Source organism: Triturus cristatus, chromosome 7 (assembly GCF_964204655.1).
Source record: "Triturus cristatus chromosome 7, aTriCri1.1, whole genome shotgun sequence".
NCBI classification, from domain to species: Eukaryota; Metazoa; Chordata; class Amphibia; order Caudata; family Salamandridae; genus Triturus; species Triturus cristatus.
Window position 1 is genome coordinate 694,003,677 of NC_140590.1, and position 24,406 is coordinate 694,028,082.

General features: G+C 44.0%; 1 protein-coding gene across 2 annotated transcripts in view; it reads left to right on the forward strand.

Moving 5' to 3' along the window:
- The first annotated feature begins 353 nt into the window (after positions 1-353).
- COG1 (component of oligomeric golgi complex 1) overlaps positions 354-24,406 on the forward strand; it is a 114,363-nt gene continuing 90,310 nt past the window's right edge. Inside the window, exon 1 of one of the 2 annotated variants that reach the window (XM_085617338.1) lies at positions 354-803. In XM_085617338.1, coding sequence (XP_085473464.1) covers positions 354-803 — 450 coding nt within the window. The remainder of the gene's footprint in view (positions 804-24,406) is intronic. The other variant, XM_085617339.1, reaches the window with a different exon arrangement.

Below are 24,406 nucleotides of genomic sequence, written 5' to 3' on the forward strand. Positions count from 1 at the left end.
AATTTGATGATTGTGCTGCTGGTCCTCTCAAACAATTTCTCGGTGTTCCAATGATGCAAGCAAAGAGAACTTGGGTGAAACTAGTAGCCTTTAATTCCATAAGCAGACTCCACCCACAGCACCAACTGACCCGCAACATTCCACAAACCATCCATAAACAAATCAAGAACACTCTTCCCCATGCATTCCAATATATTCCCCTCTAAAACCAAAATGGCACAAATTTGTATTCCTTTCCGTAGCACAGCATTCTCTCACGAGACCGACGTGCGACGACGTCTTAGTAACTGCAATGGGAGACACCATAACGTGACGATATAGTTGACAGCTCCACGTCAACAGGAAGGGTTCTAATGACTTACCCCGCCTGCTGCTCCAGCTTTTATTCGCTACTAAAGACATGTGACCCACTTCCCTATCACGTGACGCTGGAACAACCTGGCCTCGGCCAATACTTCCGGGTACCGCAGTTGCCACTGTCAGTGGGGACCATGGCGGCGGTACCGGCGCGTAGTCTGAGGGTGGGCGACATAAAGGACCCTGTGGCACTCTTCGAGGCTTACAGTGCCGAGGAAATCCGCGGGTTAGAACGACGTGTGCGTGCCGAGATGGAACAGAAAAAGGAGGAGTTGAGGCAGATGGTTGGGGAGCGCTACCGCGACCTAATCGAGGCGGCGGACACGATCGGAGAGATGAAGCTTTGCGCGCAGCAGGTGGTGGGCTCCGTGCAGGACATGCAACGATACTGCACTGGTTTGCGTGGCGTGCAGCAGCAGGGCCGTGGCTCCCTACGCACACCCGAGGTACAGTAAGTTCTCTCTTAGCTTTATACAGCACAGGGAGGGAATAAAGGCACTGTGTGGTTAGGGACTGCAAAAACCGCATCCTTATTAACGCATATTCCTTCTCACCCGTTGCAGTTCGCATTGTGACTTAGTGTGACCTCTATAGTATTGATTTTGTAAATACAATCCAAATGCGTGAAGAAATATGCAGATAGGTTTGTTCCAATACAGAACCCATTACAACCTCCTGCTAGTTGCGTTGGAATTATTGGCAGGCTAAGGCTATGTTATAACCTGTGCTCGATTACACGTAAAGACGTGTTGACGCGTCGTAGCCGCAATAGCCAAAGTGTTTGACAGTGGGCTGTGCAAGTGGCCAATGGGGACTCGCTGCTTTATCCCTTAATGTGTACTAGGTGGCTGCAGCGTAGCGGTCGAAGTGCATAATTAAAAGTATGGTAACTGTGATCCCGAGTACTACGGGGGCGTGGTCAGCGAGTGTGGGGGTGGTGGCAGAGACTTGGCTAAAAATAAAATATTCTGTGCCCATTTTATTAGATAGGCTTACAGATAAAGGCATATAAAATATAATGCAAACACCTCAAAGTAAAAATGAATTTAATCCAAGTTCATCTTTGGGAATTGCATTTTCCGGTAGGACAGTTTGGTTGGTTAATGCGATCACTTCAGTTATCTGTGGGTATACCCGGAGGGTCACATATTTGAGTCCTGATGGTGCCAAAGGGAAATAGTGATGTGTATTTATAGTGCACTGCTAAGAGGTTTAGCCCTGTGACAGCGCAGTAACCAAGATAGAAACTTCTTAAAACATAATTTAGACGCAGTACAAGCGAGGCGACACACGAGCAATCTCAAAATATGCAAAAAGATTTTCTTTAAATGTTTTCAGTGCTTTCAGAGGATATGTTTTCACTAATGCACGGATTGTACCTAGTGCAAACATTTTTATAGGTTTTCTTTAAAGGACACATTCAAAATTCTATCAATTAAAACCTATACTGGCTCCATGCAGCCTTTATATTTGCTGATTAACCAATTAGACATTTACATTTCTTTCTGGTATCATACACCCTACAGAAAAGACTTGTTTCTTCTTCAGCTGCCTCTCTCTTCTCTCACTTCATGGTAAAGTCGTCCCTTCCTCTCCCCTTTCTACTGGCAGCAATGACCCATTTAGGATAATAACAAGTATGGGAAATATTTTGAGCAAATTATTAATGCTTGGAACAACGTTCCCCTGCCCACTTGCCCCACTGCCACAGTGGGGCCAATTGTAACTGAATCAGCTGAATTCAGGACTGAATGTGCCGCGGCATGGTTGGGTCAGTCTGTTTGGCACGCTTTAAGCTGCTGTCTGACTGTCCTGCCTCACTTCTGTGAAGGTATAATGCAAATGCAGTTGTGTGTGTTAATGATCTGCACAAGGCAAAATTCTCCAAAAATAGTGGGGGAACAAATTAGCATAAGCATTTCACAGTGATGTGACATGGCTTCACAGGAATGTTATCACACATAGGATCTCTAAAGGAGCGTTTTATCATACCGAAAACGTTCTGTTCCCAAAAGGACAGCCTTCCACACTATTTATACGTTTGGTACTATGTGAAAAGAGCATTTAGCTGTTAGTACGAGAACCCTCACTCACCCGAAGGTGACCTACTTCATCATAGGGTTCCCTCCTCACACAAGGACCGCAAGGTACCTTGTGTGGGCTACGACTCCCGAATACAAGAGGAGAGGAGGTGTTTTCGATGAGCAGAATAGTAATGTTGATGAGTGAGGGGCAGAGTGCAAGAAAGAAGGTTATAGTGTCATTAAAACTATCCCCAGGTGGGCAAGAAACAATTTTATTCTGGTGTCCCCATCGGATAAGGTTACAAAGTATTTGAGGACAGAGGGTAACAACTACCCTATCGCAGTGGGTCAACATATTTCAGCCCCTTAACAACTATCTAAAGTTCATGGGCATTCATGAGGACCAGAGATAAAATATCACTTTGCTTTCATAATAAAATCAAATACTAGACATACAATCGACTCAGTGATTTACTGGGTAAATTATTCTTGTCCTCAGTTTTCACCTATGGTGCCGAAGTATGAAGGCATATTATACTCTCAAAGCATCAGTCCCCATAAATGTTTACAGAGCTCCCAAAGTGGATAGCGTCACTACCTTCTACCACGTCGCTGAAGTGTTTGGCCGTCACTATCCTTCTGACTAATGAGGTAAAGTAAATAGCAATGCTGCCTTCTGCCGTGCCGCTTTAAAGTGAGCCATTGCGACACTGCAGGGGTTGCAGTTTCCGGGTCTGCCGAACCACTTGGACCCTGCTGGGAATAAAGTCGGTGTGTCCTAATGATGTCTGGGATGCAAAAGAAGTCATGTGATGTCACCTTCCTATGACATCTTTTTCTCTTGTGAGCATGTGCTATTTTTTTCTTCATTGCTCGCCATGGTCACCTCCCTTGACAGCTGCCCAAGTTCCATCAAGACAAAACCTGCAACCTCAGCGGTGAGTCTCAGCAATTTGAAAAGGTGCAACACCAAGCTTGGGGTTGTGAGGTGCACATGCATTGGAAACTTTCTTGGAGAGGTTGGTAAATATGTGCTTGATTTGAGGGTTGTTGCTTTGTAGGCAAATGGGCTGCTGCATATAACACAATCCCACACTGTTACAGCTATATACACAAAGCTACATAATCCATGCAAGTACAGCAGTTCAAAATGTCTTCAAACCTTTACTTTGCTTTTTTTTCTAATTAAATACTAGGTTTAATTTTGAGACTCCTCCAGGAGGGCTATCTTATCCCCAATACAAGCAGCACGTGTGACACTACTAGAGTGGGTAGTACAGACAAATTTACCTCCACTAAGGGTGGTGCAGATCCTTGCACTTCCGTAGGCAGTGAAGAAGAAGACAGAAGTAAGAGATGGGAGTACATAATAGAGGAGAGGTGTTGAATGAAGAGGTTGGGAAAGGAGGAGGGAAATGAAAGTAGGGCAGGGAGAAGTAGGTGAGAGTGGAAGATGCAAGAAAGGAGCCAGTGGAGAAGAGGATAAAAGGAGCGTGTTAACAGAAATATGAAGGTGAAATGAGAGGAAGGTGGGAATGATTGAGGTGACATAAAATGATAGTTTAGGAGGTGCACATAGGACTAGAAGAGAGACTAGGAGGTGATGAGAGACGGGGAGTCATAGGTAGAACCAGAGCAAGAGAGAGATACTTTGATCTGAAATGGTCTTGTTAGAAGCTGATCTGTCTCTATCTGTAGTCCTTTACACACACTGAATAGGAAAGGTCTATGTTAAATTATGTATTTATTTTTATTTGTTTGAGTTTTATATAGCGTATATCCAGAGCTCTAGCCTTTCAGGTCTATGGTGCATTGACAACATTAGTATTGTATGCATATAATTACAATAGGTGGGGCTGTTGCATTCTATGTTGTGAGGTACCTTGATTCAGCAGATCTCTACATGGGTCCCAGTACTGTTCAGTGATGTTGTAATCATAGGTCAAAACATTGTCGATAATATGGTACTGATGTACTAAAGAAGGGCAATGTATTGGTGAATATAACACTAGTCTGACCTGCAGCATGAACTGCTACTCCAGTCATTAGACTTTCTATCCCTGTAGCCCAGTAGTGGTGTTAAACCCCAATTTAGTTGCTAAAGTGGGGGTTGCTACTGGGCAACATTATCTGCTAAGCCAGGTCACGCTAAAATGCTTGCTAGTTGTTCATGGGCCTCTTCTGCTTGCATGTCTGGAGGCAGAAAGCAACACATAACTCTAGAAAGGAGTATCCTGTCAGAGAGCTGCCAAACAGAGTATAACAACAGAGAAGAAAAAGAAAGAGACATATCGAATGAGCAGGTGGAATAGGGAAAGGTAAGAGAAAGAAAAGGTAAGGAGAGAAAATATAGAGAGAAATAAAGGGGGAAGATGGAAGGATTGGAAATTAAAGGAAAAATTAAGGAAGAGTGAAAGGAAAGAATAGTAGATGGAAGAAAGATACGGTGAAAAGAAGGAAGTGTAAGAACTAAAGGAAGGGTGTATGGATAGAAGTTTGAAGCATATGTGATAGAAATGGGGAAAGGACATATAAACGTGAAAAAATCATTCTATGGAAGGTTGGGCTTTGCTCATGTGATGACCTTAGAAGTGTTGTTCAAGTAGGGGTATTTCAATTTTCTAATTACTCCCTTTCTGCACCCTGAGCTGGTATCCTAGTACATGCACATGTATAGGGCTCTCTTGCCACATCTTTACAGTGACCTGCCACATGCACCAGTATCTATAGCTAGCTGTCTGTTTCAAAAAGGATATAACGGGCAGATGGGTTCCTGGTCTTTCTCGTTTTCTATTTTTCTGTCACTCTGTTTCCCTACCGTTTTTGAGTCTTCTCTAGATCTCTTTCCTCACCACTGTTTTGTTGTCTTTGGTACTGGTATTTTCTGTGTTTCTAGTTTAATCACCTCGTTTAAAGTAAGATTATAGTTAAGTTAAAATGTCAGTTGAAAATTACAATTTTAAACAGAAAAAAACACTGAAATTCACCAGTTGTAGTTTATTGAGCTAACTGTAACTTGCGCCCCACCATGCACTGTTTTATGACCTCGTTTTTTTTTTACATGACTAATGACATATTCAATGACATCATTGATGACATCTCAGATAACTATAATGTCACTTTACCTTATTTTTTTTCAATGCATTTGTAGGGATTTGGGATTTTTTTTTATGTAGAGTGGGCTTAGCAATGTAAGGAGGCTTGAGTATGTGAAGGAAGTACCGGGTAGTAGTGGCTCAACCACCTAATTTGGCTTGGGCTTCGGGACGGAGTGGGCTCTTCATGAAGAGCGATGCAGTGAACGCAGGCTTTGTGTAGTATGGGTTTGCTCATCTAAGGTGGCATGGTTGCCTGGAGAGTGTGGACTCTAAGCATAGTTTGCACACTGAGCTCAGAAGGGGCTTGTCCACCTAATGGGATTTGGATCTCTGAAGAGAGGAGTCTCTAAGCACAGTCTGCACGCTATGTGCATACTGTGCGTAGTAGGAGCTTGCCTACCTAATGCGGCTTGGGTCTCCAGAGGAAGAAGACTCTATGCACAGTTTGTGCACTTAGCAATGACTTGCACAGTAGGACCTAGCCAACCGCTCTCCGTACAGTCTGCACACTGAGTGCAGACTGTGCATAGTAAGGGGTTTGCCCACCTAATGAGGCTTAGGGTTCTAGAAGGTGTAAGCTCTGCCTACAGTCTGCACAGTTTGCTCCGACTGTACCTAATATGGGCTTGCTCACCTATTAGCGCCTGCTTGTCAGAAAGGAGTCTGTGCACAGTCTCTGCACTGAACACTGACAATGTGTAGTAGGGGCTTGAGCCGCTGGAGCGAGTTGGGTTTAAGCACACTTTATTCATGCAGACTGTGTGTAGTAGGGGCTGTCCATGTAATGGTGCTCCATACTGTATTTGGAATGTACTCTCCATAATGGGTGTGTGTGTGGTGTGGGGGGCTCTCCTGGTCTTGCAGGACCGCGGCAACCCATTTTTTTTTATTTATTATTTGACTAGGTGGGCGGGGCTCTCAGACCCCTCCACATGGCTCGGGGGATCAGGGTACCCCTACCCTGCCCCCTTATATAAGTTTTTATTTTGATTTTCAGTACGTAGTGGCTGAGTCCTATGTGTCCTGTAATGGTGGGTGCAACATTTTAAACATTTGTGACCAGCCAGTCAGAGTGTGAGCTCCAGCAGGACTATTTCTCCTGCTGCAAAAAGCCACGGGGGGGAGCCCTCTTGGCCAATCTGAACGCTGCTTCTGAGTAATGATCTAACTTTCTGCCAAATTTGGTGCAATTCCGTTCAGCTGCTTCGACTGTGCTGCTGTCTTAAAATCCCTATGGAAAATGCATGGGGAAAAAAGGGTTTTCGGACCCCTCTTGACAGATCACCCCAAAACTTTCCAAGAAGGAGCTAAGTTGGATGACCCTTTTTTCGTTTTGCAAAGTGTGAGCTCTCACAAAACCAGTAAAAACAAGCATTGGCATAGCCAATAGGTCTCGCCTTTGGGACCTTATAAGTGTTTAGTTATAGTTGTTAGTTGTTTAGTGACTGTAAAGTAAGTGGGGCACCAGATAAAGTCTGAAAATTGAGGTCACATGCTGAAACATTGAGAGCTTATGGGCAACATCATCAATAGTTGGTGCCCAAACATAAACATTTTACAGCAGCATTGTTTTCCTGATCAATGCACAGTGTATACATATAGACTTGCCTTAAACTGCACTACTGTTACAGGTAACTAATGAATTCATTTCTCAATTACCAGTTTGAATAGATCTCCAAGGGTAAGTGCACAATTTGTGGTAAACTTCCTGAAAGGGAATGTATTTTGTGGAACAAAGCATATACAACAGTGGCATACAATAATCTCCAAATGATTCCACTAGCTGGTACATGTGCCTGTAGCTCAATCTTTAGGGCCTGGTCTCTATCCCGAGGTATGCGCACCCCTGCATGATGCAAAAGGGCTGATCACAAGTAACTGGAATTACTGCCCGAACTGAGATTCCAATGTTATCGGTGGAATACAGCAGTCCAGTGTCCAACAAGCACAACCTGATTGTTGGGAACACATCAGGAGCTGCAGGGTCTCTGGATAAGAAGGGGTAGTGCATTTGTATTAGTTTATTGCGCTTAAATGCCCCCTCCATCAGTGATGCTGTTAATAGATACCACTGCAAAACAACAGTTGATGGACAGAATGCAGAACAATGTCATACATTCACCCCAGTACAGAGATCTGGGCCTAAATCCATCGTTTTTTTTGCTAACCATGCCATTCCAGTTTGAACCCAGCCATATGCAAATCAGTCTTGACCCTGTGCCTCATGGTAACAGTCCAGCCCGAACTGCCAAGCCAGGTCCTCCCTGGACTGGAAACAAGCATCCTAGGACCGGTTTCGGGGTCATCTTGTGTGTTTTGCTGTTCGCCCTCTGTGGGAAGCGTATGCCCAGACGTGGGTCCCGTGCTCACTACGCCACTGGAGTCAAGCTATCCTGGCTGAAGAGGGGGAAACCCCGAAATCAGTCCTAGGATGCTTGATTCCGGTCCAGGGAAGACATGGCTTGGCAGTTCGGGATGGACTGTTCCCATGAGGCACATTGTCAAGACTGATTTGCATATGGCCATGTCTGAACTGGGGTGGCGTGGTGAGCAAAATAACGATGGATTAAACCCAGATCTGTGACTGGGGGTGAATGTTTTGCCAATGTGCAACATTCCGTCCATCATCTTGTGTGTTTTGCTGCTAATAGATACCACAGCTCACAGTGCAAGTTGACCGAGGAAAGAGGAAGACCCATGGTAGCGACATAAAGTACGAGACTGCCGGAGAGACTGTATCCCTTCATTGCAACCTTGCACCTGGAGACTCTCGTGCATGCAAGATGCACCAACCAGCTTCAGTAGAGCGTTCGTGCAGCACAGGACCGCCTTGAAAGAGAGAGAGAGTGCGAGCGAAAGAGAGTACGAGCAAAAGAGAGTGCGAGAGAGAGAGAGTGCAAGAGAGAGAGAGTGAGGGGGGAATGGGAAAAAAAAACTAGGCCCGCGCTGTGTTTAATGACGCGGCCGCAGTAACCTGATTCCAAGTGGGGGAGGTGTGCTGTGTCTGCCTGCTGGTACTCAAACAAACAGCAGCTGTTTTGAAGCACTCGTGCTGGCCTCCACCTTGTGGAAGCAAGCAGTGGCGGCGCGAGAGCCACATGTTTTCAATTAGCACGCACACTGCTGCTTGCTCCCGCAAGGTGGATGCCAGCACATGCACGAGTGTGCTTGAAAAGGAGCAGACCGATTTCTAAAGGTCATCTCCTAGAGTAGCGCATGCGCGCTGCCTAGGCAAGACCTAAAAAACCATAACTGCTAAGTGGCTCCATGCGTGTGAGGCACCTAATGCCAGTCATGGGTTTTTCTCCAACTCCACCTTGCATGTTATGATTTTTGAGAGCACAATGATAGTGTAAAAAGCCAAACTACAAGCCCCAGAATACAATTGGCCATTGTCAATTTGCAATTTATTTCCCTTTTCTCCTACCCTGCCCCATAACTGTAACTCGTAAATTTTATTTGGGTAAAACATTTTGTTTAACATTTGGTATGGAATTTAAGAATTGTTAAGGGCAACGACCCCTTTTGACTGTCCCTCAACTAATTATGCCCATTGCATGTACCTGTTGACCTAACGGTAGAACCTAGACCCTGCACTAACAGGACTCAAAGGGTTTGCAACAGCAGAGCTTCCAAATGTGTTTGAGGGGGAAAAGTGTCATATGGAAGAGATGGCAATTGAATTGAAGGTGGTGGTATCTCACTGCTAACTGGCACACACTAACTCCCTAAAAAACCAGCATTGGCATAGCCAATAGGTCTCGCCTTTGGGTAAACACTTATTAGGTCCCAAAGGCGAGACCTATTGGCTATGCCAATGCTTTCAAACACTAAACGATGCAAGGCGAACGTGTTCATTGCTTTTACGCGATCACAAATTAGACTGGAGCCACCCATTCCAAGGTCTGCTATTTGCTCAGAGCAAGTATCATCCAATGTATAATCAAGTGGCGCCCCGGAGCCTAGAGAAGGTATATGGAGAATGTGCACCAAGTGTCCTATATACTCAATCTACCTTAAATTAGTAGACCGTGAAATTCTTAAGCATTTGCATCTCTGGTTCGTACAGTATGTCTTAGTGGTGTTATGTATCTCAATTGGCAGCTGGTCAACTTACAAAACCGTAGGCAAAGGCCTTTCTAGCCGAGGAAACATCAAATCAGTTACTGTGCCAAACCACCAGAACAATGCAGAAGTGCTGCAACAACAGACCAATCACTGCGGAGCAAACCAAGTAAAAGGTAAAGCAAACTTTTATTACGTTAGCAGCCTTTGAAAAATTCATAAGGCCCTCATTAAGTTACAAACGGCACCTTTTAAAATCAGAACTTAAAAGGTGTGAGACATGTATTTCACTTGCACATATACGCGTACAACCCCTGATATGGCATTTAAGTGCTTTACAGCAGGTATCACGCAGCTCCAAGAACCCAAGGTTAATGGATATCCAGTGATTACTAGAATTAATCTTTGCTCTAAAGGAAACCATTCCATATGTTTTCTACAGTTTCTTTGTCAGGGGTATAGGAGTTAGGCGTGATCATTCATGAGATCATGCAAATAACTGCTGGGATGAACACTCTGGGCAGAGGAGATCATGTACTGTTGGATTGCAGGGATATTGTTTCAAGGGTGAAAAAAAGAGGTTGTGATCTATGAAGTGAGGTGTGAGAAATTGCAGAAATACAATAATCGAGAGTAAGACATACAACCAAACGACTGATAGGAGGCTAAACTCTAAGAGAGTAAAGTGTGCCGAGTATGGAGGGTGAGGAGCTGGTTATTCAATTGAAAGAAAGGATGGGTAAACGATCAAAAGCTTTAACTCATAGTGAGGGGAGTCTTTTTGAAATTTCATGCAGTCTGAAGATATGAACTGTAGGAAAGCATTTACATTTCGGCTCGCGTATACTGTACAGTACTATTTGTATCTCTTACCACCCGCAGATGTGGTACCCAAGCACCAATCCAAAAACGGATCGCATGCTACACCAATTCACACCATGCAGACAAAGGCCTGCCCTGCAACAAGAACTTAAATATAAACTTGCACAAAGCACTTAATTAGGCATGCAAGGTAAAGAATAAAAAATAATGTCTTACGGAATAAATAATATAAGGTGGTTAGGTATTGTCTGCTAGATGTCAAAGAAAAAGCACGCAAATAAAGTAAATGACACGCATTTAAACATAGCCACCTTAAAAAATATAGATATGTTAAATGTCTCAAATGAAGGACACAAAGGCCCCTTCGCCAAATACTCAAGTCACAAAAAAGCAGAGAACAGGAAATGGAGGTAAAGAAAATTCTCTCCATCATCAATTGTCATGTAAAAACACTACTATATACAATACATATGGTTCATTATATGAAAAATGTTGTCTAGACTTAAGCCTGCAACAAAATATCCCCACTCTGGGGGAAAAAATGGTCACAAAAATATGGTATACTGGGTATATGAGCACAGTCTTTAAGGCATGTCCGACATTTGTAATTACATTTGGTGGGTCTTTCCGTCCATGTGCATTTTCGCTTACCAGTGTCTTTCTAATTTAAATACACACCTACTATGAAGATACTTCACTGGCCTCATGGTATTAGGTGGAGGGCCTTAAAGTAGGGACAAACAATATGCAGCAATGTCTTTCAAAGGACGAAGATAGTGGCCTCGGTTGACTCAAAGAAGGATGCCTCAAACAGGGAGTGGTTTAGCATAAAGGGAAAAGGTATTCAACCAGTGTGCGGTTTAAGAAAATACTAACGCAACGAGACGGAAAGCATTCTCAGATCACAAGTGACGTTACATTTTATTTAATTTTTTTTAAACAACAAAAGTAACCGACTCGAGCTGAAAGCGCGCTTCAATTGTGCTATACTAAACGCACTTTCATGAGGGCTTGTGGCAGCATACTCTCAAAACAAGCTGCAATTTCACATAAAGGAGCACCAGTTGCCCTGGCTGTTTAGATGGCGAACATTGGCGCACTGGACAGTCACACAAGCTTACATGTACATTCAGGCGACAACTCCAGTCTAATTAATATCTTTGTGTTACACTTGTTCTCACCTATAAAAAATACCCTTCTCCTCCTCCCCGGTTTAAGATGCCAATTTTTACCTAGGGAAAATTGCAGGTTATCTGGTCATTTCTACAAAACGTATAAGTCAGATCCCTGCGCAAACTCTAGTTTGCGCAGGGATCGAAAAAGAATGTGTCACTCGAAACAAGGAAAGCGTATCCCAAATGCGATCACTGTCCGTCCGCTACTTAGACGAACCAACCATTTATTCATCCACTCGTTTTAGCTAATCTTCAACGGATGTCATTTGTCTGCAATTTTAGCACTTCCGGGTCGCATTTAATAGCAAATCTTAAAGCTCAACCTATTCCAGCAGTCGCCTGGGAGTGGGCGGTACTGCAAATTTAAAGTCATCTAGCATTGGAGTATTAGAAGCACCCCAGCCAATCTTAATGCGTCGTACAGAATTCCTACGTGCTGATTGGCTTCTGAGTCCGAAAGTGTTGTATGCGTCCATCCTTCCTGGAGAGAGTGGGGCTTCGCTGAAATCCCAGCTGAGCAGAGTGAGTAAGTTAACTTACCGGTCTGTGATAGTGTGTTTCGGGGTGTACAGTTCAGGTTTCACCACTGCCGCGCTGCAAGTGATGGAATTGAGTTATAGCTGGAACGTTACTTGCCTAATTAACAACTCTCAACCAGGCATGTCCCTTTGGCCTTTGTTGTTATGGCTAAAGCGGGCGTGAGAGCCTTGCATTTTGTGCCTCCAGGGTACGGGAGAGCGCAAGAAGTTGCTAAGCCAATGCGCGATATAGAGTGAGAAAAGTTGTCCAGTTAAAACTTTTTGGTCACCCTTAATATGGTTATAACAGACATGTTTTAATGGACATGGCAACGTTTTTAGTCTACGGTCCGAGATCTTTTAAAAGGGAAATTAGTAAGTGGTTTTATTTCTAAACAAGGGGAGGGAACGGCCTGGCTTGGGGGCTCGAGTTGCTCCGTGATGATGGGCTGATGAGTGGTAAATGAGAGGCAGCCAGGAAACATAACGAGCCCAGGAGTTGTGTTTGGGCGCTCGCGCTAGCACGAGCTCCATCTGTTTCCAATTAACGTGAACGCGAGAGCGGGCGTGATAATTGGAAACAAATGCCGCTGATGCTCGCTTCCGAGCACCCTAGGCCAGGGCAGAAAGAAGGCGGGACATGCACCCGCCTTGGGCCAATTGCGTGCTGTCTTTCTTAGAAAGACGCATGCAAAGGCCAATCGCAGGTTAAGCACAAGCGTGTGTTCAGCGTTGATAAGCCCTTACTAAATACCTCGCAGACAGCGCATGCACGCTGGCTCAGGCAGGACCTAAAAAAGAGATACTTAAGAAGCGTAACTGCTTAGAACAATGAGAGGCCCAGAGGGTTTGGTCAACGGATGTAACCGCAACTGGAAACCCAACTCCTGCTGTGGTAAGGCTTTGTAACTGTGCAGCGCACCATCATGTCACAAAAGAAACTAAAGAAATCTGTTTACACTGGAAATCCCCCTCTTTGCACTTCTACAACCAAAAAGCCATATCCTAGGCTTCCTCGGGAAAAGGGGGACAGTGTCTACACTCTAAAATTAGTGGGGGCGTTACATCCTCTCGCGTCCACCCCATCTTGTGCCCTGGCTAACCGGTGGGCAAATTGCACCGTGTCTCGCTGTGACTGGGAAGTAAAGGTGGGCAAACCACAAAATGTATAGAGAAAGCTGAGCTAGTGGTTTATTCATTGCTAATCTCCCGAACACCTCTTTCAACTTGGTACATTACATTATATCACTACATTTCCATGTGCTTAAAATAATTGTTTTTAAAAATGCTGTTTTCTCTATTCTCCAAAGCCTTGATTATGAAGCTACAGTTTGTCATGTTCACTGTATATATGGCCAATATTATGTTGTTGTCGAGTAAACTGTACTTGCGTGAGGTTTTTATATATCACACACCCCGAACTTAATTTCTAGACGGTTGTTTCGGATCCTCGATTAACGAGTCACATAAACACATTATTAATTTGATTGGGGAAGGTGGGATTTGAACGAAGTTTTCATGGGTACACATTGTGACATTTTGCCACTGGATGAATGTCTTCTTCTTTGACCCTTTTTATATCATGACGACAATATTTGAGAAAAGACTCTTATGTTAGAAAAAGTGAACATTGATTTCTTGTGATGAATTTTCTGTGACTTCATAGGTAGGTCATTGGTCATTCTACATCACTTCCTGTGATATCTTCAGTTATGTTAATTAGAACTCGCTGATGAGGATTTCTAAAACTTGAGAGCCTTGGAGTGTTGTAGCAGTATGCACGGGTTGGAAATCAGGAGGCTCTTGTTAATTTTAGGTATAGCAGTACTGTGATATAGGAGTATATGCAGCGCTCGAAATGCATAAAAAATGCTTCGGAAAAGTGAACTGAGTACAGTAAGGGCAGGGTCAGTTAGTGTATGGGTGAGGTATGCGATGTAGCTAAATGAACGCTATATTCTGTAACTCTTTTGTAGGCCTTTCACCTACAGTTACTGCTTATAAGATAAAACGCACATACACTTCAAATAATACATGCTAGTAAACGTGTGTGTTTTAAATACATAGTTCTGGTAGGAAAGCTCGCTCGGTTGATGTAATCCCTTTGTTTGTCTGTGTGGGTAACTGAAATATCACGGATTTGAATCCTGATTGGTGCTTTGAGGAAAGTGACATAATTATAGTTTCCGCTGTTGCCAGACAGCACAGCAAATATGTCAGAAATTTAAAAAATGTATTACATGCCGTACAGGATAGGCTGCCACTGTTTAGAAATGTTACGGACAGTATAAGATAGGCTGCTTCAAAATGTGCATAAAGATTCACTGTTTAAGAACTTGCAGTGCTTTAAAAAATTAAAATTGTATTAATATTTTGGAGAAGATTTCTTGTGGCCCACGCCCAACTTACAGATTGCTTATAGCCGGCCTATTGGTTATCATTGTTTGGCTCTTGTCACTGTCAGTTGCTTAACACTTGCTGTTCTTTTGTTGTCTCTCCCCCTGCATCATATTCATATTGTCTTTTCCATTATTTTGAATGAATGGCTTATATCTTTCCACTGCTTACCTTTGGGGAATTATTTGTTCCCCTTTTCAGGTCGCAGCCTACCAGACAGCTGAGCTGTCTGGGTTGCTAAAGACATCTTGTTGACTTTCAAAAAGTCCACCTAGGATTGCATTCTGCTCTTTGCTTGCTATTGGCTGTGTGGTTTGTAACTCAAGTATTATTTCTTTCCATTTGCTGGCTTCATTTTCTTTAGGCTGTCCAGGTTTTATTTATTGATTTTATTTATAGAGTTTTATAGAGCGCGAACTCGGCGCGAAGGTATCGGAGCACTTTACGTAGATGACCAGATAACAATTTGTGAATACGCTTACACCGAGTAGGCAGAAAAAAAATAGCAACAATATACCACAGTATACAATAAACAATAGCAGTTGTACGAGTTACATATGGAGTAGGTTCTCTCTCTCCGCTTTTCCCCACCCCCTCCGTGATGCACTCACCCTTGTTTTTTAGGTCTCGCCTTGCTATCGCTTAAGCGATCGCAAAGCAAGACTATTGTAAAAGGGCATTTCAAAGTGCTCCCAAAAAGCGGATTGCATTGCTAGCACGCGCACAATCACGCGCTTGGTGCCGCCATGCACTCCGCTTTTTGGGAGCACTTCAAAGGGTTCGCTCCCCCGCCCCCAAGGGCGCGCGCGCCACGCTCCGCCGGGCTTGTTTTAATTAACTTCACACTATTATTCAGCGTGGCGCCCATTTCCTAAGCGCCGTGCTTTCAACTTTAAAGCTCCATCTCCCCGTAGGCTGCCCTCTCTCCCACCACCAAACACAGGCTGCCTATGGAACTCTCCTCCCACCCCTGCTGCCAGGTTAAGGAGTTCATCGGTCGCCCGGTGTAAACTCTTCCGTTATGTTTTGTTTGCAGCTTGGACGCTGCATTTCTCCGTAGGGTGCCCTCCCACCACTTCGCACCTCCCTCCCACCTCCCCCGCTCAGCCTCTCCTGGGATCACCTCTTGCTGCAAGAGCCATGGTGATCAGCTGCTGAGCTTGTTTTTCCATCTCGCTGCTGCTTTCAAGCATCTCCAAAATTCACCAACACTTCTCGTCTTTTCTTTTTTCACCCGCCCCTTCTCGCCTGCCCTCCGCATCATCTATCTTTTTACCTGCCTTTCTCCCCGTCCATTCCCCTCTTTCCTACCCTGTCCCAGTTAGCACCCTCTCTCCCCATCATGAGCCTCTGTCCCGCCTGTTTCCATTCGACCCCCTTATTGCTTCAGCTTGGAAGCGCTCTACATATATTTGCACTTTTCATCCCACACAGACGTGCTTGCAGCCTCCTCCCCCGCCACCCGGGCTCGTGCCCCGTTATTCGCCTCGTACAACTTCCCGGGTGCTTGTGACTACCTTCCAGCCCCAGCCGCGCCGGCCTTCTTATAACCATGTCACATCAACATTGTATTTAGTTAGCATTTGGTTTTTTTCAGCAGCGTAAACCGACCAAGTCATAATAACTTGTTTCGGCATATTCACAACAAATCTTTCCGTTTCTAAACACTGTAGTTGACCTAGTGAAAAGAAACCAGACCCCCTGTCGTTGGGTGTTGCGTAGTGGGCTGAACAATTTAGAAAACAGTGTGGTGTTCCACTCTCTGTGACACTCAAAAAATCCGTGCTAGCCAGGCATGTAGTAGGAATCACGAACAAACACTTTCTTCCTTTGATTTTCTCTGCACCCGTCTCCCATTGGCAAAACATGTAGGACTCGCCTGTAACGCTGTTTGGCATGTATATTACATATTTTAGTGCTTGTATTTCCCAAAGTCGAGGGTAATATGCTGCATGGGCTAAACACTTATAAGGTCCCAAAGGGAGACCTATTGACAGACAAGCGATTCCTGTGATTACAGGAGATCAAACCAGACTCCATGCTGCGTTTATGGCCTCCACACCCCGCTCTGGCAGGAAGGGCAGCCTGCCAAAACTGCAGCCAGCCTTCATCTCTGGGGTGGGGTGAAGGGAATGTGAAGCTATCAGCTGCTCCATCTGACTAACTAGAAACAAGTCAACATAAGAAGATGGCTTGCTGATAACACTCTGAATGCTGCCTGTGCAAAACTCCCCACTGCAAAGAAGACCAGCATTTGCAGTGCATTAGGTCTCGCATTTACGCGAGTTTGAGCTATTGACATTGCAAATAACAATGCCTATTGGCATTGTCATTTACAATGCCAATAGCTTTAACTCGTGTAACTGCGAGACCTATTACATTGCAAATGCTTTTCCTGCCCATAACACAAGCACACGTGTTTTCTTTGTTCCGTTCCTGTTTATCTTCACATTCGCTGTGACAACAAATGTCACTGCAAGCTCTGTTTCTGTTATCGTCATATTTGCCTTTCTTATGACATTATCTGTTTTAATTTTTACTTTATTTTAAGCATAGTTTTATTTTTAAAATGTTGGCATGTGATGTAATAATCCTTCGCTCATTTTCATCCTCGTAACAGTCGATTCAATAGCAGAACCAGAGCCCCTGAGAGTATGGTTTACAGGAGGGGCGGGGCAAACACCCAGCACACTGCGCTTGAGCATTGCCTATGCAGGGCTCGTTACTTTAGCAGGCGCCAGCCAGTCAGTTCCTGTAATAGACAGTGGAACACTTGAGACTTTAAGGTTCCCTCAGCCACCGGTACTACTAAAGCAGAGAGGCTGCATGTGAGCCAGTTTATTCTGCTTAAAACAACCCTGCGAGGCATTATAAATGTGGTGCTTTCATTAACTCCACCCGCTCCCTGTGTCTTCTCCCCCCTCCCAACTACCTCATCTCTGTTTCTTTACTGCCCCCGTTAGCCACCCGCACCCCATTAATAAAGCATTAGGTCTCCCATCGGCAAGACCTATTGGCTTTTTTTCTGAAAAGGGCCTTTTTGTGTGGCAACGTCTGCATGTTGATCACTAAGATAGACTTATACACCTATTATGGGGTCTCATTAGGATTGAAACCTGGTAAATAATAGTTTGCAAACCTATCCCAGCAATAGGTGCAATAACCCAAAGTCATTTCTTACTTGGATTATGTGTATTTTAATGATATTTTTATTCAGATTTTTCTAAAGCTTGAACTAGGCATACAGGCATTAAAGCCTTATGCAGTGGGTGCAGAATAATTAATTCTAATCGATGACGAGAGGACGAGCAAAATGAAATATAATTCACTTCAGGTGGTAAATATACACGAAGAAAACTATTCTTTAAAAGGTTGAAAAGTCACAAATGGAGGCGTTGGTGAAATGGTGGTCAAAAATCCAAAACATGCTTTGAAAGGGAGTGGATAAACGACAGAGAGTGGACACGAGTCTCGAAGGGACTGGGCGGATATTAAGGTTCAGTTGAGGAGGCAGGAGTCTAGAAACTGGTGGCAGGAAAAAGGAAACAGAGCGAGAAAGGGAGATGAGAGGGCTAAGCTCAAGGAGGCAATACTGCATTTAGGAAAACATGGAAGTGAAACCGGATTATACTGTGAAGTACCGGTTAAACGGAGATTGTTCAGGGAATTTTTGAAAGCCAAGTAAATGTAATCAAACCAAGTTCTTTATAGAAGAAGCTATAGATTTAATGTGTATTGTTTGTTTTGTACAGGGCTCACTGCATACCTACGTTTATTGTAGGCACTTCAAGGAGTTGACTGATGGAGGTTTATGATTACATTGACTGGTTATGACCGCAGTGTGGGGATGAAGGAATTCATATATGGAAGATTACATTTGACAAATGTTCAATTCACAGATGTTGTTAACTTAGCACTTTTGAGGTAACAGCAAATATGTGTGTCAGTGGTTGGGTAGTTGAACTAAAACAATTAGCTCTGGTGGGACTTGGAATAGGTGTCTTTAGTCTGCTTCTGAACAGGAGGCGTGTGGGTGCAGGGCAAATGTCTAATCATAATTTACTCCAGAAGGGGCATGATTAGTCAAGAGTAGAGGGTGGGAAGGCTGATGTCTTTTGATCTTGTCTTGAAGGTATTTGAGCGTGGATCCTTCAAGGTATTTGTAGGTGAGGCAGATGATTTTGTGACTCGTGCTTGCACGGAGTACTAGTGAAGGCTTTTAATTTGTGATGCTATTTGGTGCCATTTTAATACTAAAATTAGACCTGGTGCTCCATATTGGGATTTCTGTTGTCTTGTGAGTGTGCAGGAGATTCCTGCATTTAGGCGAGTCATGCGTTCACAACAGTGGTCGAAGTGGGGGGGGGGGGGCAGTAGGGGAACTGTGGGCGGAGAATCAGAGGGCGGGAATAACCCGTGGATTGGGTCAGTGGGCGGAGTCAAAGGTGTGGCAGAAAGAGCAAAATATCCCAATTTTTAGTATTTATTTCCCTTTTCACTAACCGGTTACAGCTTATTACGTTATTCAATTTAACCAATGGATACACATGTTTATTTAAGGTTTAGTTATTGACATTACAATTCATTCACAAAGTGGGATATGTTTCCAATCACAGAATGTCCCAAACATCCTTAACAGTGGAATCGCAAACCATTTCTCTCCGAGCCATGGAGTTTTTGTCATCAGCACTTCTCCTCTATTTCCACAAGAGCAGTTCAAACATGAACGGCAAAATATCCTAGTTTGCAAATGTTTTCCACATAACTATGGTTCTGCCGTATTTGCCACATAATACATAATCTGCTGCATAATCTGACGATTTTAACTAATAAATTGTTTATAGCTCAAACGGATCAAAAGTTCCTAAAAAATTTGACTTTTGCTGCTGTGAAGTGGAGGGCCCTTTGCAAAGGTTGACTGGTCACGTTTCTCACTGCTGCAGTTGTATGTTCCACTGGTACTAATAAGGAACAATCTTTGCAGATAATGTCAGCATGTGTAAAAATGTCAAAATAATAAAGTATCAAACTATACAGCACCACTAATACCAGTGTAGGGTATCAGAGCACTTTACATCACACATAATACACAGAGACAATCATCATACACTGTTTAGGAAATGTTACATAAGACAAAGGACTACAAGGTGTAGGAGTCACATGATAACCATACTAATAGGCAGCAAAGTTTAATAATGATTGGTCTGGATAAACACAAACTCAGAATTTAAAACGTATTATCATGGTTGGGGGTATTCTTGTATAATCAGAATTGATTTCAACCCAAATTAACCCTTTTTCTGCAACATTAGGATAATCAAAGACTGGGGAAAAAACATAACGCTCTAATTTATACCTTGCAGTTTGCATGCAGCTTTTACATGAGAGTTAAGAGCTCGCTGTTCTATGTTAGGACGTTAACTTAGTAACTGCAAGTAACAATAGGGTTTCTCTGACAAAAGCAGTAACCCACTGACCTATTTACATTATGTGCACTTTGTGATCTGCATGGTACGTTTTCTTAGCAGCACGCACATTAACCCTCTGCGCTTCCTTTCCATGAGTCAAAACGTCCACTAGACAAAACACCATCGCTCTCTACTAAGAACATTAATCACTAGAGTTATCATGACATTTTTACTGTTGCCGAAAATTGTTGGCGGCCAGGAAGGAGGCATCAAGTGCTTTTAAAACCATATTATACTTGCAAACACGACGTCCCCGCCTGAAGCCAGCGCCAGCCACGGTCCATGCAGGTAACAGCGGCTGAGACAGTGGGGCCTGGTAAGAGGGGATTTCAAGGGACGATGCAGAGGGAAAATTAATTATTTAATTTTCCCTCTGCATCGTCCCTCGTAATCCTCCCTTTGCTGGCCACTCTGCCCCACCGCTGTTACCTGCACGGACCGCGGCTGGTCAGCGCCTGGTGCGGTTGCACTGCCCTAGAGCCACCCAGCTCAAGGGTCCTGTGACCTCGGTGACAGTCACTGTCACTCTATGGTGTGCTGCTTCATATGCCTGCCTGCAAGACTAGAGGTGAACTTCAGAATATATTGTGGCAGACAGGCCTTCAAGGTTAACCCACACTTGCCACTGCTAGAGTCCACATGCTGATGCTAAGGCACCAGGGCGTTTACGATCTTGCGGGGCCTTCTAAGGTCTAGCATGGGAATGTGCTCCCTCAGTAGAATGGTCTGGGGGTCTGGTCATGAAAGCTGAACCTGGTTCCCCAGTTCCAAATTCAGCAGCTCTGACCATAGTGCCACATCCTCTCCCCCACTGAACACCATACTGACCCACTGAGAGAAATTTGCACTGCACTGACCCGCTATAAACACCTGGATGTGACTCAATTCAAATGACGCACTAGTCAAGAGCAATATGCTGTCTCAAAACAATTTAGTAATATCCTAGAAAAAGCAAACACTCATAGGGAATGCAAGATTAAGTAAGGCATGTGAAATGTAAGCAGGAACAACATGGTTACCTTTGTAGGTCTCGCTAGCGTAGGCTGCGCACATGCGCAGTCTCGCTGACGAGATTTAATGTTTTTAACTCTTTTCGGTAAAGGGCTTTAAGCCCCGCCCCTCTTTTCCATTGGCTGGCGTCACCGTTTATGGTAAACGGTGGCCAGCCATTGGAACAGAGCTGTTCATGACAACTTTGCTCGGCTTTTTGAGCCGTCCCATTTGGACGGGCTCGTCTGCCTTTCTTGCATCGCAAAAGGTTTCTTATCTTTATGGGGCCTAACACATGGCCCCATAAAGACAAGAAACCTTTTAGCAGGCGAGGCCGTCCAAGTGGGACGGCAGAAAAAGCCGAGCAAATGCGTCATGGCGAGCGATTGTTAAAGCGTGCTTTCATACTGTGTTCCTCTGCTGCACGCACCACACAGGTGGCCGACAGTGAACTCCAGAATGGCACATACAGAGAACGAGGAAATAATCGGCTACAGCAAAGTATTTCTTTAAAAATTTTTTTTTTTAATTCGCTCTTTCAACCAATCTTTTAAGATGGAAAAACACCCTTTATATATGGCTGCCTTGCTAGCCGATGACGTTAAACTGGCTCAATGGGCGCGCTTCGACTGCGCTTTTGTCAACATTAAAAGGCGTCCTGGGCTCTCCTTTGCATTGGGCATAGAAATAGCGGCGATTCCGGGCCCAGTGTTCTCAGTTGCAACGAAGCAGTAATCGCCTAGGTCTCCGCGTGGTTTCACGTGAAAATCCTACCACTGGGTAAGTCTTTGGGTCATTTAAATTGCACAAAGTTTCGGTAAATTGATTCGAGTCGCACAACAGGCTGTTTCGCCGATGTGAATAATGCAAAGAAACTAGATATTTGCCCTATTCCTGGTGAAAACTGTTTATTTAATATACGTTTGATAGGAAGCATAAACGGCACTGTGTCCCGTAGTTCTAAACATTGAATACACCGTTACTGAAATTGAAAATGGCGCCTGCCGTGCTCCTTTCCCTCCCTTTTCTTGCCGGTAAGAGCCAGTCTTTCTTCTGTTTCAATGTTGGGCGCTCGGTGTTGTGTAAACGGAAGTGGTTGCTTGCTGTGGTTGGGGCTGCTGGTGTCACCGAGGGACCCGCTCCCCTGGCAGTATGAAGCCGCGCGGGGAGCAAGCCTGCTACCCGCAGCAGAGGAGCCCCAGGACATCGAAGGGCGCAGCCCGACAGAGCCACCGCCTCCACAGCCCCGGTTAGTACGGAACCATGTAAAACCTATTACATTGACTGCCGTGGTTTCAGGTCGTCTCTCGATGTTTAACAGCAGTCCTTGGGATTTTTGGGGAGCATAATTTGTTTATACACAGATCTCTGCAGCCAGCGCAGAGACCCTGCGGGCTATCTTTTTAGTTATTATGAAACCCGAGGATAAATACAATTGCCCATTAATGATGCGAGGGAGCCTCAAATTATCTCATTGACATTGGAACTTGCAGCGCTGCACATCCTTGCACTATAGACAGTTTGTCTATCTTGTTGGTACAGGGGTCTCGACCTGCAGATTACAGATGTGTGCCTGCTGCAGGGCAATTCACCTTCTCAGCTGAGTAGCAGAGAGCGGGACACGTGACTGCACAAAACCCTACGGTGACAACCGAGCAGTCAAGCTGATGTGCCTTCACTTTGCAATGCCACATGACGGGCAAACTAATGGGCGATATTTAAAGAGCAGCATTGAAAACCTCAGCAGGCCTAGTCCATATCATCCCTTTAAAGACAAACTTTAAAGTTTCCCATCTTACACCTGCTTCACTCATATCCTGTGTGTCCCTCTAAAAAGAGGACACCCTTTATTTATATGAAGTTTGGTCACTGGGTGAGAATGGAAGCATATTCGTTCATCGTAGATTTTACTCACTTGCGAATATAGCTGATCAATCGTCGAGTTTTCAATTCGTTCCAGGACTCATTCATACATTCAGTCAGTCAATAGCTCTTATTTGCCGTAAAAGACATAATAAAAAGATACAGAATACATAAAAGGTGCAATACAAATACAATTCATCTGTTTTCAAAGATTCAAAAGTGCATAAAGGCATAGCAGTGTTTTCTAGATCCCCAAAAAGATCTTATGTAACGCACAACTGATTCCTTATTTTTATGGAGCAATCCTTATTTTTATGGAGCAATCCAAAACGTTGACAACAGATGCACAAATCAAATTGGATGATAACATGATCCTTGTAAAGAAAAGGAAGGCAGTTCTGTAATTTCTAAAATCGTTTGAAGGAAATCTAGATAACAAGCATTGAAAATGCAATAGGTCTCGCCTTTGATTAAGTTAAAGCCATTTGCTTTGCTAATGGTTTTGTATAGCAAAGCAAATGGCTTTAACTTAATGAAAGGCGAGACCTATTTCATTTTTAATGCTTGTTCTTTTTACACTCATTATTCGGAAATTAGTGAGTGCTTTTTGCCTGAAAAGTTAAGGCCACGACTACAGGGGCCAGTAGGGACCTGTTTCAATGCCCATTGCTTATATCCTTACAAAACATAAGCACTATGGTTGAAAAAGACAACATTTGTGAATACAGAGCCGCGGTATGCATTTTGTTTTCCAGTTCACCCATCAAGCAGGTATTTCAGTACCTCAGGAATAGTGCACTTTCCCACCTTGGGTAAACAATGTTGTTCAAAGAGCGACGAGAAAACAAAAGTAGCGCTTCACTGGCAAACACTGTAAGTGGCGCTAATGTGTTAAGGTGTGAATGAATCAGTCTGGTCACCTTGCAACCACTCTGTCCTGCTTTAGTTAGTTAGTTAGTTAGTTATTTTTTTATATTTTTAATGTTTTATTTCTCTCCACCCCGAGGCTGCACTTAGAAATTGAAAAATTTCTGAAAAAGACGACGGTTCCAGCAAAAGTGTTATTCTTTTTTGGATCCAATTCACTGGGGAGCAAATAAACGAAAAGAGGAAAGAGAAGGTTGGGATTCTTGTTCATTAAAGTCAGCTCTGCAATGCCTGTCATCTACTACCATTTTTGACATTACTGCTTTTTAGGTCTCGCTGTGCCAGCGCATGCGCTGCTCTGCGAGAAATTTAGTCTGTGGGTTTTCAAAGTGCTGCCACAGGCTTTTGGTGGCCTAGCGCCTGCGTTCACACGAGCGTGCGCGGCCAATGCTTGTTTTCTTTTCGAGTGAACCAAGGTATCGTATTTGATGAATATTCCATCGTAGCCGTGAGCCTTTCATGGATGTAGTAGCAGATAAAGGTTTGCCGGTGAATTACTTGAATAAAAGTGATGGCTTTTTGGATACGTCATCCTTCATTTCTCCCCACACGTCTTCCAGTGTCAGGTAATTAAGCATGGGGTGCGGGGGGTGGAGCGGGGTAGTGCTCATCTTGGTTACAACCATCTTCAGAGTTATACTAAAGTTCAGTCCTCCTCGTCTCTGCCGCTGGTTGTCAGCGTTTTTGGTTTAATGACTAACT